Source organism: Haliotis asinina, chromosome 3 (assembly GCF_037392515.1).
Source record: "Haliotis asinina isolate JCU_RB_2024 chromosome 3, JCU_Hal_asi_v2, whole genome shotgun sequence".
Lineage (NCBI taxonomy): Eukaryota > Metazoa > Mollusca > Gastropoda > Lepetellida > Haliotidae > Haliotis > Haliotis asinina.
Window position 1 is genome coordinate 55,338,090 of NC_090282.1, and position 17,640 is coordinate 55,355,729.

The window sequence follows — 17,640 nt, forward strand, 5'->3', positions numbered from 1 at the left end:
TTTGTATTTTCAGTAAAGTCTGTATACTGTAAGCGAGCACCAGTGAGACTATACCTTAAGATTGGTCCGGGGAGTATATATCCCTGTAATAATCCCCAAAGAAAACAACTAATTGCAAACGTAAATTTCTCCAAGTACAAAACTGGGTAGTTATTCTTAATGTACATGCACACTGATTGGACCAAATCAACAATGACCCGAGAGGGGTGTGGCTAGTTTGACCAGTAGTGTACTTTGCGAAGTACTATTGACTACTGCAACACATTAACCCCGCCTCCTTGTCCGCAGATCGTCAAGTAACCACGCCTCTTTGTTCGTGCATCTGCAACCAGTCACCAGTGTATTGTTTTAACCGTGTTGTTTTTGCAGGTAGTTTTCACGAACGTGTGTATTTTGTAGTCAATGTGTAGAATAAATGAGGCTATTTTGCTTAGGCGATGAAGAGAAAAATCTGTAAATTTAGTTTACCAAAACAATGAAGTCCGAACAATTTTATTAGTAATTTAATTTCCTAGTGACATAAAATAAAATGTAAAAAAAATTAAAACGAACATTTCATACTTTGGAGTAAAAAGTAAAATAAATCGTTGTAATATTTCCAATCCCTTCAATAAGTTTTGAGCTTCTTCTTAACGTTTTCTTAGTCTATTCAATAAATGTGCAGATTTATCAGTCGGTATGTCAAGGTCTGAAATATTTCGGCATGCTATTTATTTGATATTATCGTATCAGTTTACGATATAGGTGTTTATACAGATATGCGGTAGTCAGGAGTACAAATCGACACAAGCGAGCCATGGCACAATATAAGTCACACAGTCATACGGTGGATGCTAATGTCACTCAGTTTTACTTGCCAACCGTTTGAGGATGAATAACGAAATATTATACAGAATTATTTTCCTTAATTCTTTTGTCTTGTCATTGGCCAACATCTAAGATTACCCAGGTTTTTGATGTCTGTGATCTAACGTGTACAGACTGAATGTATAGAACTGGTGAGATTTAATGACGTCATATAACATTTTCAGCAGACAAATTGTTTATCAAACTCACCTCAACATAACATCGATGCAGTACAAAAAACAATAAGTCTTGCCACTCCTATAAGGAGTTATGAGAGAAAAAACGTTCTGTAAAATGTTCACAAAGATAAAATATTATTGCATAAAACGATAAATGTTGTGCTAAATAAGCATAAACAATGAAAATATATATCTGAATTGGGTATTATATATACATACGCTCATGCACGTTAAATGAAACAACAAGGACTGGTACCGCGAGGGGATCTGTTTCACAGTACCTACTCTGTGTTTACCCTCGTGCAATGCAAACACATGATAATTATTTGAATCTATCATCCTTTGTTAAACAATTTTTATCCTAGGCTATATAAAGTTGTGAGATTGGCAAAGTTTAAATTGGCAAGGTAAAATTATGAGGATTCTCAGTCTTAATTTCAATTTATTCGATTTACAATTTTGTATAAAGTGAAATTCAGTGGTGCGGTTTCACTGCAAATAGACTGTGGGGCTGTTTAAAATATACTAACATTTGATTGCATGTTCTCATGTTGTCAGTACTGATAATCGCGAGAAGCACCACGTGCTGCTATCATGCATCATACCCGACGAATCATCACAGACCAAAAATGTCCCAAATAAGAAACAGTTCAAGTTACCAGAGACACGTATCTATGTAGAAACTGCTCATCTGAAGTATTGAGCAATGAGAAACCTCCCACAAGACCTAGCAGACAAAAATGAAGTTGGTCAGGGTTTGAAAAATAATATTGATTTCTCCTGTAGACTATGGAGGAAATAAACGACGGGGGGCGTTCTTTATAATACATTACAATTATCTGTAGGGAACAACATTCATGAGGGCACAGTTCACTGTTTAATACCTAGCTGAACCATTAACATTATGCGTCTTCAAGTATGTTCACCTGTTAAAATATTTTCCCATATCTAATTACTGATGACTTCCTATTTTTCTCAGCAATGACGTACATGTTCATTTCAGGCGAGGCTAATTTGGTATTCCTTAATAGTTCACAAACATCAAACAATGAAAGTCAGTATATTGTGACATTGTGAAACTAGTCATTCTAAAAATAGCGCCTATCAATTTATGATGTTATCAAGGTGTAGGTGTGCTGTACACCACACATCGTCATTCACTGTTTTTGATTGTGTATCGTTATGTTATACATCATATCTAAGCGGATGCTATTTGTTGCGCTTCCCTATGTTACACATGATATCTCTGCGGCTGTTGTGGATGGCATCAGGTTGGACAATGGCATTTTATTGTTTTGCACTAGCGCTCCAACAAGGTGCAACTCCCATCGATAATTATGACACGAGCAATTGTACGGGGGGAGAGTTGTGAACCTGCTAATGGGTTGTCTCAACACTTATTGACATCACAACGTATCAACATCACACCTTGAAGTATTCGATCATCACAGTCACAACAACTATGCCAGCAACTACATCTTGTGTGGCACTAAGAAACAGGGATAGCAATGGCACTTTCAGTCAGTAGTGTTCGTGTGGGAAGGCTTGTCTTCCTTTTTCTAGAAGATAACGTTTGAGCTTCAACAGTCGCTCTGTAGCATTTCTTGGGAACAGGCTGTATTTCACAGTTTTGAATAAGCTCCCAACATGGTTCGTCTGTCTGAACTGAACTGAACCTTATTTACACTCTGACCGCGTCCTGTGACATTAGCGATACAAGGTCACATCATTATGTAAAACTTACATACAAGCATGATACATTAAACCAGATAATACGCAATGTTACACTCGTGCGTGGTACTGAGATGAGACATTATTGTTTTGCAAAATATTGCTAATATGCCTAGTTTGTTGAGTGAAAAGTGCTGGTCGCAGGCGCTTGATCTTGCTGTTATGTAGGGGCCGGGCACATCATTACCAGACCTACATGTCCCATTGAGTGGTAACAGGGTCACCCGTTAATGTCAGATCTTTCATGTGACCGCACAAGAAGCACGGTTAAATCAAAACTGGATTAGGATTAAAATTGCGGACGACTTAGATAATTTCTATTGTTTTATCAAATACAGATTATCACTGTTGTTAGGAGTAGGCACAATATTGATCCAATTATACCTTGCTTTCTCTGTCCAACTAACATTCGTTTACCGCGTGGAATATCGACACTGGCCTATGTAAATATAGATGGTCGTCACTGGTCTCGATTCAAGCGAGTAAGATGGCGTCAAGAACGTCATTCTTGTATGCGGCAAATACTATAAGCCAATTTCACAGCTGGCTTAATTTGAATCGCGTAAACTTGATTTACATTTAATTACATAAACAACCTTCAGCCATACAAATGAGGACTTGCACGTTCCTAGGCTGATACAGAGTGTCTTGCAAGGAAAGATTCCTTCACATGTTGTTTCGGCGTCTTAACACAAGTGGCAGTCTTAAGACCACTAATCTTCTGTATCTCCGTTGATAATTTCAAATTGAGGATTGACAGTGCACGAGGCATGCTGAGCATGTTTTCATAGGTGTGTGATGAATGACGACAAGTCTGATATAACTCCTGTATTACTATCTGTCATAATGTCTGCAGGAGCACAATACTTCACTGCAGCATATGCATACACGTGGTTTAGTGTTATCTACGATTTTCTCGGTGATAGTGTCTCGTAAGTCATGTGGTCGGATGATATTATACATTTTAACTATTTTTTTCTGTGTGACACTTTTAGTAATGTATATCATGTGACACTTAAATATTTAGGAGGAACTTAAATAATTGAGGAACTTGTTTGCACAGAAACTACAACTGTATGAGGACGATATGGAGAATTGCGTGACTGCGTGCGAGTGTGCATGCGTGCGTCAGTGTGGCTGATCGGAGTAGTTGCGATTGCACTTTTAACTTTTTTGGTTTTATAATATGTTTTCATTCTGGAATGTGCATGATGGTGTGTTTTTTGTATTCTCTTATTAATTGTATTGTTATGATTGTGATTTTACCTGACACTTAAATAAACATTTACCCTCTTTTATGAACTCGTTGTTTCACACCACAACCACGAATATTCCAGCGGTATCGATATCGTGGCTTCCACTAAACTGTTAGGAACTGTTCAATTAGGTCTTCTAAAAGGTCTAAATTTGACTTAGGCATTGGTTGTGTACCCATGTACACGGTATTTAGGGGTCAGATTACATGGAGATACACCAGTCCTCTAACATACGCATAGAAACATTCAAATAAAGCATTCGTATTAACATAATTCAAAGTTGAATGACAAGCTTTTTTTGCCCTCAAGGGTGTTCGGGATATCTGTGAAAAGAAGAAATATAGTTTATTAATGTGTCACAAACTGCAATTCACTAAAATAAGAAATTGCATTCTTAAAGGAATTTAAAAGCAGCATGCGGTCTATGAGACACAGATCTCACAGCTGTATATAAACAATGGTAATAAAATCACACCCATGCAAGTCCAAACATTTACACAAACACAACCGCATGGACCTTGACACACACAAGCGCGCACGCACACACACACACACACACACACACACGCAAGCGCACGAGCCTACAAAAAGACACTAACTTACATACACTCACTTTCTTACGCTTTTAGCGTAAGAAAGTGAGTGTATGTAAGTTAGTGATATCCTTTATCCTTAATGTAGATGTTAATCATAAATTACATAAACAGCAAATATGTTGACATTATTATTAATATACATTGATAAACTATTCCACGGAAATATTCCGGCGCCAACATAGTACGTATGAGTGCGCAAATGGAGCTTGTCCAAATGGTTATTTGTAAGAAGAAGTACCAGTTGGCACCTACCGCTGACATAGATGTGAATGCAGAATGAACATTAGCTACTTCTTTGCAAAGATCATATCACAGATCTGAATAATAATTACAGTTAATCAGTAAATTTAATTCGTCCTCAACAGCTTTGCTACTTCAGCGAGTACAAACCCTTTCATGAAGAGAAGACGTCGGACGAGAATATCGTCCCACTTCTACTTATAACGGCAAAGTGCCACAACGGAATTTACTCAAGATACTCCGATCTGATCGGGGCAGAATAATTTCAACATAATGTTCAACCTATATTTTTAAGAAGACGATAGGAACCGTAACCGTAATTTATCTCCATTGTCCTACCGTATATCATTCCAAAGCCAAGGAAACCAAACAAAACATTCTAACGCCTAGAGAATTGTTGCTTTAGCAACAACAAACTTACAGTTTCATTGATGCTTTGTAGACTCCATTTAAATACTCGCTGGTAAAATTCTAAGTTGATCTTTCCATGGGGTGACATGGGCTGGATGTCCCGATTAACCAAAATTATACAGTACGAAAACGTATGGTATATGTCATTTTGCGAGCATGCCACAAGCCAATGATAATGACTACGAGAAAAAGCAATATATATGAATAAAGATGAAACATTTTCCCTTAATTTCTCTTCATCATCTGTTTCCCCCTTAGCTTCATCAATCTTATAAATCCAATATCCCCTACTTTTGGAGTGGTATATAGATATACTCCCCTCCTGTTCTTTGACTGAAGAGTTAATGTCCATACAGTTTTACCCACAGCTAGGAGTCGTAGGTACCTGACAGTGTTCAAGCGGACAAGAGTCTTTACTGGTCTGGTTAGATGTGTAACGTACTGAAACTGGTATCGCCGGTCCACGTCTTACGCTGATGTAAGCTGACCATAGCGCATTTGCAACCGGAATGGCAGGCTTGTTAAACCAACACTGACGTTATTATTAGAAATGCTGAACCAAGGAAAGTAAATCTTGAGCTTCCTACGCACACTGTGAAATTCTCTTGACCACCATATTCATTTTGCACTACTATGTCTTAAGCACCTGTAGCTCGACATCAAGGTGTGGTCTGCGCTTATGCTATGTTGTTTTATCGTTGATATGATGTAAATTCATTTGTATTCAATGGCATAGTTGTCCTTCAGACAATGGTGATATCAACAGAAAGAAATGTAGCATATTCACACAAGTTTTATTCAAATTTAAATTAATATGCAAGAATGCATGCACAATACAAAGCATGGTTACAAGCGTCCACCCACCTGTAATTTAGACAAGACAGACATCCATATTGTGCCTTGAAACCAAGCATTGTTTGCATTCTTACAATCAGAGCTTCCACTCCCAGTTGGAACACTCTCAGCAGCACTGTGGTTTGCGTAATTGTATACTTTGATACTATATCACAAGTGTTACATAAAGTTAGTGTATTGGTTTCCCAAAGGTTGATTGGACTTTGTAGCACTGGGATGTGAATGCTGCATTCGTTGGTACAGAGAATCATAAGGATTTATAGACCTCTCAAAGCTGGACGATGAAGCTTGAGGCATATACGCACCACTCAGGGACGAGCTTCCCGTGGGAGAGCTGGAGAGAGGGGAGCCGGTCAGTGAGCTGTTGATGCTGCTGGCGTTGTAGTAGCTGGCTGATGGAGAGTAGGCTGTAGGAGATCCCATAAGCCAAGGACTGGAATCAGGCTTGCTCGATGTGCTGTAAGGGTGTGTCTGGGTAAGTCCTTGTGACAAGGAGCCGAGACTGATGGGGCTGAAACCTGTGTAAGGAGATGGACCCCCATACAATCCGAGTAACTGTCCATAAGAACTGGCAGGATGGAATGGAGAATCATCACGACGTTGCTTTTGTGCCGATTTGAAACGTTTGGAACGACGAAGGAAACTGCCGTTACCGAACATGTCCCCACAAGATGGATGCAGAGCCCACAAATTACCCTTGCCTGGTTTCCCTGGAGGTCGGGGAACCTTGACGAAACAATCATTGAGTGAGAGGTTGTGTCTGATGGAGTTCTGCCATCTCCGTTGGTTGTCTTGGTAGTAGGGAAATCTCTTGATGATGTAGTTGTAGATGTCGTTGAGAGTCATCATGCCTGTAGTGGAACTCTCGATGGCCATGGTGATGAGAGCCACATAGGAATAGGGAGGTTTCTTGTTGGAAAACTGTCTTGTTTGCTGGGACAGAGTTGACGTTCCTGAGACAGCGACTACACTTGTGTCTTCCTCCCTATCGTTGTCGGAGCTCAAGGAGGAAGATGGCGATGGCAAAGTGATGTGGTCGTTGTCTGGAGAATGTTGTTGTTGAAGAGGATCCCTCGTGTCAATAGGAGAGAGTTCAGGCCTGACGTCAGGTTCACGTACACCAAACTTGGGGGAAGTAGGGTGGAGTTGTGTTGCATATGGCGATGCCATCGTCATAGCCGTTGATGGGTCAGTAACAGCACCTCCATGCTGAAACGTGGTTGGATTAAACAACATTTTGTATTTTCAGTAAAGTCTGTATACTGTAAGCGAGCACCAGTGAGACTATACCTTAAGATTGGTCCGGGGAGTATATATCCCTGTAATAATCCCCAAAGAAAACATCTTACAATTCCAATTTGTTCCCAGAGAGCGACTCTATTGTTGGGTAAATTGTACCGCCGGGAATTACAGGAGGTCCGGCCAGTATAAGTGTTGTGTGGATGCTATTGGCTACTTGTGAACAGAAGTCCCGCCTACGTGTTTAGACACGATTTGCATTGATAGCGTAAACACTGGCCTGACGTTTGATGCTATGTGAAATGCCTAGCTACCAAATTCTTAAATGTTTCAGATAAATATTTCTTTATCGGGCCATTCCCCCCAAAAGTAATAAGCCGAATAAAATATCACTTGCACTCGGTGTCTTTCTCGTCAATAGAACTTTGACCACTATGCAACACTTCTAATTACCTATGTACACATTTAGAGAAAGGATTAAAGGTCCATTATCCAGTGATGTAGTTAAACCCGTATCCATAGGGTTCCGTTAGCCTGAGGGTTAACATGTACATGTCAGCTTCTACAGCTAAAGTCAACATTGATGTCATAACCCCGTTGTTAAACAAACGACATTTTAACAAATCTATCTAAATCATAAAGTTTTATCCGAGGGTAAAACGGGAAATGATAGATTTCAACATATTAAAATATGTCCACATGTATATTCAGATCCACATCAGTCTTCTCCGTGTATCATATTGCAATCTTTCTGTATACTGAAATATCCGTATCATAAATGCTAAAAAGGTTGCACCACAGACCACCATGAGTGAAGTACTAAGTAGACCTCACTTGTTGTCAAAGTTTGTACATAAAATGAGTGACGACTACATGCTTGAACGTACTCAGGGTGACAGACTGTTAGTTACGTCATATATTGGTGTTGTAAGGGAAAGACCCCATGCTGAAATAACCATGACAAGTTGGGAACGCCACTGGCCCTGGAAATAATGATGTAGTCATACTGCTTCTTTCAAAGAGTTCGAACGCTTACTGACTTGAGAATAGAGCAGTATCAGTTATGACCGAAGTATCATCCAATCTGCTACAGAAGCCGAGTGGCATCAGCATCCTGTAAACATTCATACATACAACATACATACACCTGAGAAATGTGCAAGATTGTCATGAATAACTAAAACGGCACGTATTTGTACTAACTGATATAGGTGTTGCTCATTTGTTTTCAATTTGTCACAACATATTTTGTTTTGTAGCGGTTAACTGAATGTTGACAGATATTTCTTATGTTCTATTGAATCTGTTTGTGTATCTGTATTCATTACATGCATGAAGAGTGTATAGACTGAACGTAGACAATGGGGAAATACTCAGAGGATACTCATGTGACATGTTCATTAAAGATGACACAAGTAATCGTACCGGCCAGCCTTAATGACTCGTGCAATGAGTTATTTCTACACTTATTGACAGCACAATAAACATACAAAATCACAGTTCTCGGGTTGTCAGTATCGATCATTATAGAAACAACATCTAATCACTGTCAGCAGTTCTTCCAACTAAATGTCGACCACTTTACCTAACAATGAGACTGTGCAAACTAGGAAACTGCTCCTGCAAGTGTATACAAGAATCGGATTTTTTCAGTTCCGCTTTTCGCACATATGTAAAATATTAGTTAAATTGGCATTCCTTTTTCGAGAGGTTTATTTTATTCATTTTTTAATAACCAAGTAATCTAAGTTTGGAGATAGAATTACATGCAGTAATGAAAAATCATTATAATTCTATCATTTACCAGATATTTTCTAAAATATAGATTACATCTTTTAGCGCACATATATGCATAATTTCACACCTGATTGTGGTACAGGTATTGGGTGAAGTGGACGAGCAGTTGTTGAAATATTGTGGTAACAGTGACAAACGACGACGTCTAACGCTCTCTCTTCATTACACTGTGGTTTACAATCAAAGAGTTGTTCGTGAACATGTCAAATAAACAGCACATGCTTTGATGTACCCGAACAAGTAACAGGATTTATAAGAAAGTGGATTAAGATTCGAAGGTCCTTGGACATAAAACCCTTTTTGTTTTATCAAATACAGATTATTACTGTTTTTTACAGCAAGTACAATATTGATGCAGTTACTGTTTAGTTACGCTTCCTAATTTACCGTCAGTTGCACCGCCGTCCTTTTGTTCATCCGCTTCTGACGAATGCTTTTTAAATGGATTACAGTACACCTGCTTTCTGTCGTCTTATATGAGAATCAATGTAATAAGAAACGCGACGGCACCATGTAATTTGTTTACATCCCGTGGAAATGTTTCTTGAAGTCGGATGTACCATGAATGGGACTGTTTACGGGGTGAGCTAAAAGGCCAGTGGCCTGACTTTGAAAGGTTCTTGAACGATCACAGACAAATCTGGAGAACTTTACTACAGTGAGACATTTTAACGAATCAAACGTAATTGCAGCTCATTGTTGAGTGTCATCCCATTTTCACAACTGAATTATAAGAAGCAAAAAAGCAGACTTTAAATGAACATGATTTGGTTTCTAATTTCACATATATGCATCAACTGTGAAGAGATCTGTGCCAAATATCGACATCGCCACTTAGATTTTTATGTACATGTTCACCTGTACCCAACATAAGCATATTCTAATGACATATTCTGAATAATTTGTTTTTGTCATGACCCATACATAGCAGCACACGCACCGAATCATTAGATTCGTATTCTTCTTATCATCAGAAAAAATATCTACGTAACACGAATCGGGGAAACTACGAAGACAGTGTTTGGAAGACATTCAAGGAACTTGAATTAGTTGATTATGCATCTCATATGCCATAATTCTATGGGCATCCCACAACTGATGTGTTGTAATACCTGAAGGAGACAATATCCAGAGTTTGAATGCCATTTAACATGATGTATTGGTAGTTCTGAAATATCCATGGCTTGTCACTGAATTAGTGCAGATTAGGACGACATGGTCTAACTGTCATTGAAGTATATAAAATATGACTTTATTCCATTTCCTTCTGGAAACATTAAAAATAATTTATCGTCTATTTTAGATTTCTGTGTTACATATTACCACTAATGTAATCAATGTTACATATTACCATGAATGTTTTATGTAATCATGTTCTATCTAAATATGTCACTGGACTAGCTCTTGATGACACTGACCCCAAAGCACTGACATCCCAGGAAAGAATGGCTGGTCGCATATTTTAGACTTAAGGACTGAAGAATTGTAAGACGAACGTCACTCATAGTTTCGCGATAGCTAGAATAGTGTAAGCCGGTCAAGCACAAGTGACCAGTCACAGCAGGCCCATTGTTGCGAACTAATGTCTTCTGCAAATATTGACTCAGCTAGGGGTATCCACCTAATAATCGCCAGGTGTCACTTCGGCAGATTCTCTCCCTTATTCCGTGTCATGATGAAAGATTTGACTGACATGGCGATGAAACCCATGTAGTAATTGTGAAAACTGCCTGTTTGTTCTTGAGGTACCGCAAGAACTAAAATCTCCATCATCGTCGTTGTCTGAGTTTAGCAAAGATGAAGGAAAAGAGAATGCCTCAAACAGTTTGCTTGAAGGTTCCTGTTCAAACGTATATGTGTTGTTATTATTGCAGCTGCATAAAGCTCCAAATTATTATCGGCTATAATTGACATTTGCCCCATGAATTTCACAGAGGCAAGGATGAGAAGGTGCACGTACAGTGTACGATAGTTGCAAGTGATGTGTCGTGACCAGTGTACACTGTCTATCAGTGTTGTTAAGTGGAAACATGTTTGGAAAATAACAAAATGATGTTGTCCCAGGAAACATTCAACGCTGAAACTAGCCCTTTAGTCAAGCCTTCTTCAGGGGAAATTACACCCGAACTGAGGTTATCTTCTAATCGTACGTCGCACAAATTCAATTTACATTTGAACTAGCTGGATGAAACTGAACTGATCTTCAGGTACCAACTTACTGGCGGAAACTTGCTCATCCAGAAAAAATGTCGGCCGTTCCTCCAGAATCCAGTCAAGTGGTTGACATCACTGACTACAGTCTTCAACACATTTGCTTATTCAGGCTTTATCAAAAATTGAAATGAATTGTTACATTTAAACATCAAAGTAAGACGAAGTAAGTGTATTTCATATTGAAATCTGCCTATGTTTGCCAAGTGTTTGTTTCTTGTTGGCTCAAGCATACAGTAAAGGTTTCTGATTTCCTCGTGGACACCCTCCCACAGCAACACGTAGATTAGTATAAGTCTACATGAAAACCAAGCAGTGATTATCTATGCCTGTTTCCATTGACACAAGTTTATTTTACGTTTGATGATGGGCAGAGTGTATAATAATTGTTCACGTGCCTTTCGAATGAAAATATAATATCCTACACTTCTTCTAAACAATGTAATGTATATGCAAGACGATAATGTCTCCGTCGGTTTATGTTCCGAATTGTGTATAATGAGTTTCTGTGTTTCCAACTTGACATGTTGTTTTTGAGAATGGAGAATCGATGTAGTTACAGGCTAAACAGTGTGCTATACCTCACTGAACAAAGTGACATGGCCACATCGAAGACGGTTTCACCCATCTTTATCAAGTTACATGACTCGCCAAGAAAAGACCATTTCTGATAAACTAGTTTATTTTGGAACGTATCATATGTATGAATCATTAGAGAACGTCTATCAACATATGGACGAGTACATATGGCATTCAGGTCACTCGTGATAAGATACATAGACACAAGTCAGTGTCTCCCGGGCGAGGTGTGATCATACCTGCACATCGTTTTCATCAATTACAAGCAATGTTCATAGCACTACTGTTGATATTGTTGATGAAACATTGTCAACAAAGATATTCACTTCGACATCCCATATGAATGTATATTCACAGAAGCCCCCGTGAAAGTTTGATAGATCTGAGGATAGGAATAATTATACAAATTCTGAACAGCACTGGAGTTCGGTGATTCTGGCAGGTATGTCCCTGGCAGAGGCGGGCTTCCCGACTGGACATAGGGCACCTGTGCCTTGTAGGCCGTTTGGTATCCCGTTGGAGAACTGGAAAGAGGGGAACCGGTCAGTGAACTGTTGACGCTGCTAGCGTTGTAGTAGCTGCCTGGTGGAGAGAAGAGTGAATGTGATCCCATGGTCCAGACACCAGGGTCAGTCCTGGTCGTTGTGTGTGTTTGGTGTGTCTGACCCAGTGCCTGGGGTAAGGGGGAACGACTCAGGGGACTAAAACCTGCGTAGGGGGACTGACCCCCGTAAAGTCCAAGCTTTCCATATGCTGTGAACCGTTGAATCAGCGCTTCGTCTTGTCGTTGTTTGTGACCTGACTTGAAACGTTTGGAACGACGAAGGAAACTGCCGTTACCGAACATGTCCCCACAAGATGGATGCAGAGCCCAAAGATTACCCTTGCCTGGTTTCCCTGGAGGTCGGGGAACCTTGACGAAACAATCATTGAGTGAGAGGTTGTGTCTGATGGAGTTCTGCCATCTCCGTTGGTTGTCTTGGTAGTAGGGAAATCTCTTGATGATGTAGTCGTAGATGTCGTTGAGAGTCATCATGCCTGTAGTGGAACTCTCGATGGCCATGGTGATGAGAGCCACATAGGAATAGGGAGGTTTCTTGTTGGAAAACTGTCGTTTCTGCTCCGCCTGAGTTGACGTTTCTGGGACATTACCAATGTGTACATCATCATCACCGTCCTTGGCTGTGCACTGGTTCGGGGACGGCAGGAGGTCTCCGCCAGGCGAGTCAATCTCTTCTCGGTCTGTGTATCTAAGAAATATGTCGTCTGTTCTCTTTGGCGTCCCAAGAGGCGCTGTGGACTCCGCTGTCGTAAATGTTTGCGGCACCGTGTACATTGGTGTCTCGCGCTGCATGGCGACCTCCCCCATTACGCTGCCGTACAGAGATAACACCGTATGATTCAGCATGGTCACGGTTCTAGAGTGAAGATACAGGAGTGTATACCGTCGTTACCCCGTCCATCGGTTTATATTCCCAGCAGAGATCATCCCCTCAATGCAGGTCGTTTTGTGTCTTGATTAGTCAGCTATTGTTGGGCAATTTGGAATGGGCCGTGCATTATACCACAGACATGCCTTTAATTGGTCGTTCACTTCCAGTGGCTGGCTCATTTCCAGCTACGCCTACCATTGTCCATACTATTAGGCCGTCCCAGAGTTATCTGGGTCGTTGTATTCAATTTTATCACTCTATTTCTTCATGTATATCCCAAAACCGATTTCAGTCCGAAAAGTGAAAAAGAAAAAATGCAATCAGAAACGTAGACTATGCTATGCAGTCTCACAAACATATTAGTCTTGAAGGTCACACGTACATGCTGATAACTATGGTGTACAACGATAACAGTTCTATTAATGTTGCTGGTGAACTAATGTACACGTGAAACACGTATTCTAAAGAGTTTATTTGTGATGTACTTAAAGATGCTTTGCATGTTCTTATATACACAATCCATCCAAGATATCTAATTAAGCAGTATTATACTATGGGGGTGCCTGTTGGCAAGGGGAAATCCTTCCCTTTTGTCCTAGTCTGGCGGAGATGTTTTCGTCACTCTGACACATACTCCTTGAGAGAAAATTTGTGCTCGATTCCTACTTTGTAGACTATCCAAAAAGTGAAAAACGTCAGTGTACCCATCTTTAAGTATGGGCAGGGATGAGGTTGACATGTAAATACTGAACAAAGCAATAATTTGCTGCGCCATATTTGTCTAGAAATTACACGGAACTGGACTTTTCTAACTAGGACACTTTAGTAAATAAGTATAAACACACACACAAACACACATGCACACACACACACGCAGGCACACACACCGAACACTGGAAAATCCCTAACAAACGCTGATAACACGTTTCAAGCTCCTCAACCCCATTTCCCCCCTATTTCAATCCCATCTTCGAAGCTATTTATGTCCAAAGAAACTTTTAACGTGTCATTTCAACCCATAACCATATTTATAATTTGGAAACAATATATAGCTGTAGCTCTTTCCAAGAGGTACACCATTCTTCTAAATGTAGTTCATTATTGTATGTATCAGTTTATTGTATTTGTTCTAACTATTATGTAGGAAACTAAGAAAAGGTAACTGAGATTAAGATAAAAAACAAGCGTGTAGCATGAGGTTCACGGTAAGTTGAAGCTGTATGTAGATATGACGGATAACATGATAAGCGATTCACCAGAACTGTAATACATCATGTACTATTTTTTATTGCAGGTTCATGATATAGCCCTAACCCGGGTAACTCATGCCTATTACTGTCGGTGCCACCGAAGACACCAATAAAACAATACTTGCCACACTTAAGCAGTGAGATCCGTGCACCACTATTCAGTGTGATCTGACTGCAAGATGTACATCACACCCTAATCAACACCTCTACCCACGGGCTACGACGTACCCACAGGACTATCACCCCAGGGGATAACTGACCAATATGTCACTCAGGGATCAGCTTTGTTAAGCATGTCAGTTTTAACTACTAGAATCAATATTAACTATTCCAAATTGCCGATTGAAAGGTGAACAACTAAGTCGGAAAGTGCTGCTCTGTATTTGCCAGTACACGGAAAGGATGACAATGATAGCACGATATGTGAACTGTATCTTTCATCAAAATACAGGGATGTCTTATGTCACCATTAGTGGAAAGACAATAACAATCCATTAAGTCAGCAAATATCATTATATGTTTGAAAGGAGGACATATCGACGTGACAGACAATGAAATTAGTTTTATTACCAAGATGAATAAGAACACACGCACACACGCGCGCGTCGCGTTATCCGCGTATCAAGAGCATTCAAAGTAGTAGTGAACATATGACAAGAGCGGTTGTACCTGATTAATATTTATGGTTTCATGATGCAGATATTGGTATCATAACACATAAACACTAAACGTATCGGTTGTTTGTATCGATGATCTATGTCAGTTTAGCCTTCATGTTGTTCGTGGTGTGATTTTAGAGATGATACATCTGCTACAACAACAAATCATAGCAGATAGCGACCACTTGGATTTCAGCTTGTTTCAAACGTGCGAAAGGCTGTTGAACTAGAGCACGATGATAGCTGCTCGGGTAATTATTCTCGTTTATCTGTCATAGTGAAAATACTGCAAACACCCAGAGATTGTTAGACAGTGATGCTTTTCTCTCAACATGGAGTCATGACACTTTCATGACTCTGAGTTTGGGACATGGTAGTACTGCGTAATTGTGAATGAGTGAGTGAACTTTCGGCAATATTTCAGCAATATGATAGTTGCGGACACCAAAAATAGCCTTCTGTATGTATATACCCGAGCTTTATTCGTGACGAGCTAAACTTCCAAGAAGTTAGCTACTGCACTTCTAATTTCTAATGAATGAATGATTGAATTTGTTTTCCATGGCATATTGACATCACCAAAACCAAAGACATAAATTGTCATGCATGCATGAATATGGTTTAATGTTAATTACGTGAACTGATACCTTTACAAGTACACAAATACAAGAATCCTCTTATCATTTCTTTATGAAGTTACAGATCGAGTTGTCCAAGAGAGAACATATAAATACTTTCGAATATATTCATGATACATGAAAACAAAGTTATGTTGAAAATAATGAAAGATGCACTTTGTTTAATTCCAGGGGTAAATAGGGGCGAAACCATGTATGAGCGTGTGACCTCACTACCTGTTGGTACTTGACTGGTAGCACAGACCGATGAAGACAGCACTTAATTAGGACTAGTTAGTAAGAAGCGGATTCACATTAACATGACGATACAGAGCATTACTTTGTCATTCATTGAAATGAAATGAAATTGTAATTAGAACAGTAAGGGACACATCATTTAACACATTAGCGAATGTGAATAAAGAGACAGTGATATACAATCAATGCATCTGTTGATAATGGTTTCTTTACATTAGTAGCGTTAGTTCGTGGGACATTATGTAATGACATATACCACACTGATATGAAACATTTACTTGGTAAGAGCCACCGTTTGGGTCTACATGAGTCCTTTGTCCTCTCACATATACGTTATTGAATAACATCCTTTGTTTGACAAATAGTGGTTCTCGACATTTATCTACCACACACAGGAATAAAAAGAAACACACAAAAAAGTTGACTAGACTCATGAGTTGTTGGATTATGGAGACATCATCGACTCTGTGTTTTACTTCGCTTACTTTCTGACGTCCAAACTATTTGACATATATACATTATGTAGACAGTTAAGGTTGAGAACGTTGTTAGTACTGAATATCATTTTTCATTGATTTAAATTATTTATCACAAGCCTATGATATAAAACATGTATGTCATACCACAATGACAGGTATTCCAATGATAGAAGGCAACCAGAAGCAACATTTTTATTGTTGCAAGTATTTTTTTCTTGTTTGCTTCTTAAAACTACAGTCAGAAATATTCCACCTAAATGACACCACCTGTAAATAATCGAGTGTGGACCATGCGATCCAGTGGTTAACATAATGATCTACAACTGGGATCGATAACATGCGTCACATGCATCAGACAGATTCACTACCCGGACAGATGATGGCAAATTGTATGGAAGTTGAAGATGCCCGTCACATACACAGTCTGTAAACAGCCACCCCGTGACTAATTCCTTGATGTGCGCTGACGAGCTGTACACACGGTAACAGCACACACTATAGCACTGTGAGAAATCGTACTGACGAAAGTCAAAGCATTCACTAGCAAGGAAAATATGCAAAGCAGCCTCAGCCGTGACGTCAATACGACTTATAAATCACGGTGCAGGTAAGCACCTTCTTCAGCGGTTGAATGGCAAATATGTTCAAGTAAATAATACAAATGAATAATTAGTGTTACATAAATCATGATTAGTTCAGTCAGCTATCCTGAGTAAACTCAGGATATACGCCATCAAACATACAATACAGTAAGATCCGAGTTTGAAATATTCCCGAAAATCTCGTGTTCATTTTGTAATGAAAGGTATCCTTCAATAAACAAGTAACTTATATAATTCTGGAAATACATGTTTATTCATAAATAACCGTAAATAAATACTATATGTGCAATTTGTATGATATGATAGAGAGAAAAATCTTCCATGTACAACTGTGTGATCCGTATGTGAAAGTAGCTGTCATTGCACATAGCACTACTGAATCCATTTAAGTCAAGTGTTCGG

At 39.3% G+C, this 17,640-nt stretch overlaps 2 protein-coding genes across 2 annotated transcripts; both read right to left on the minus strand.

Moving 5' to 3' along the window:
* Positions 1-6,273: 6,273 nt before the first annotated feature.
* LOC137276908 (forkhead box protein E1-like) lies at positions 6,274-7,350 on the minus strand. The gene has a single exon (XM_067808557.1). It carries the CDS (start codon positions 7,348-7,350, stop codon positions 6,274-6,276), a length of 1,077 nt encoding a protein of 358 aa, XP_067664658.1.
* A 4,912-nt stretch (positions 7,351-12,262) lies between these two features.
* On the minus strand, positions 12,263-13,081 carry LOC137278920 (forkhead box protein E4-like). Its single transcript, XM_067811419.1, has one exon. It carries the CDS (start codon positions 13,001-13,003, stop codon positions 12,263-12,265), a length of 741 nt encoding a protein of 246 aa, XP_067667520.1. The 5' UTR covers positions 13,004-13,081.
* Between the last annotated feature and the right edge of the window lie 4,559 nt (positions 13,082-17,640).

Excerpts from the sequence above, each read along its gene's own strand:
- LOC137278920 (XM_067811419.1), bottom strand. The coding sequence starts at position 13,003 with ATGGCCATCGAGAGTTCCACTACAGGCATGATGACTCTCAACGACATC.
- LOC137276908 (XM_067808557.1), bottom strand. The coding sequence starts at position 7,350 with ATGTTGTTTAATCCAACCACGTTTCAGCATGGAGGTGCTGTTACTGAC.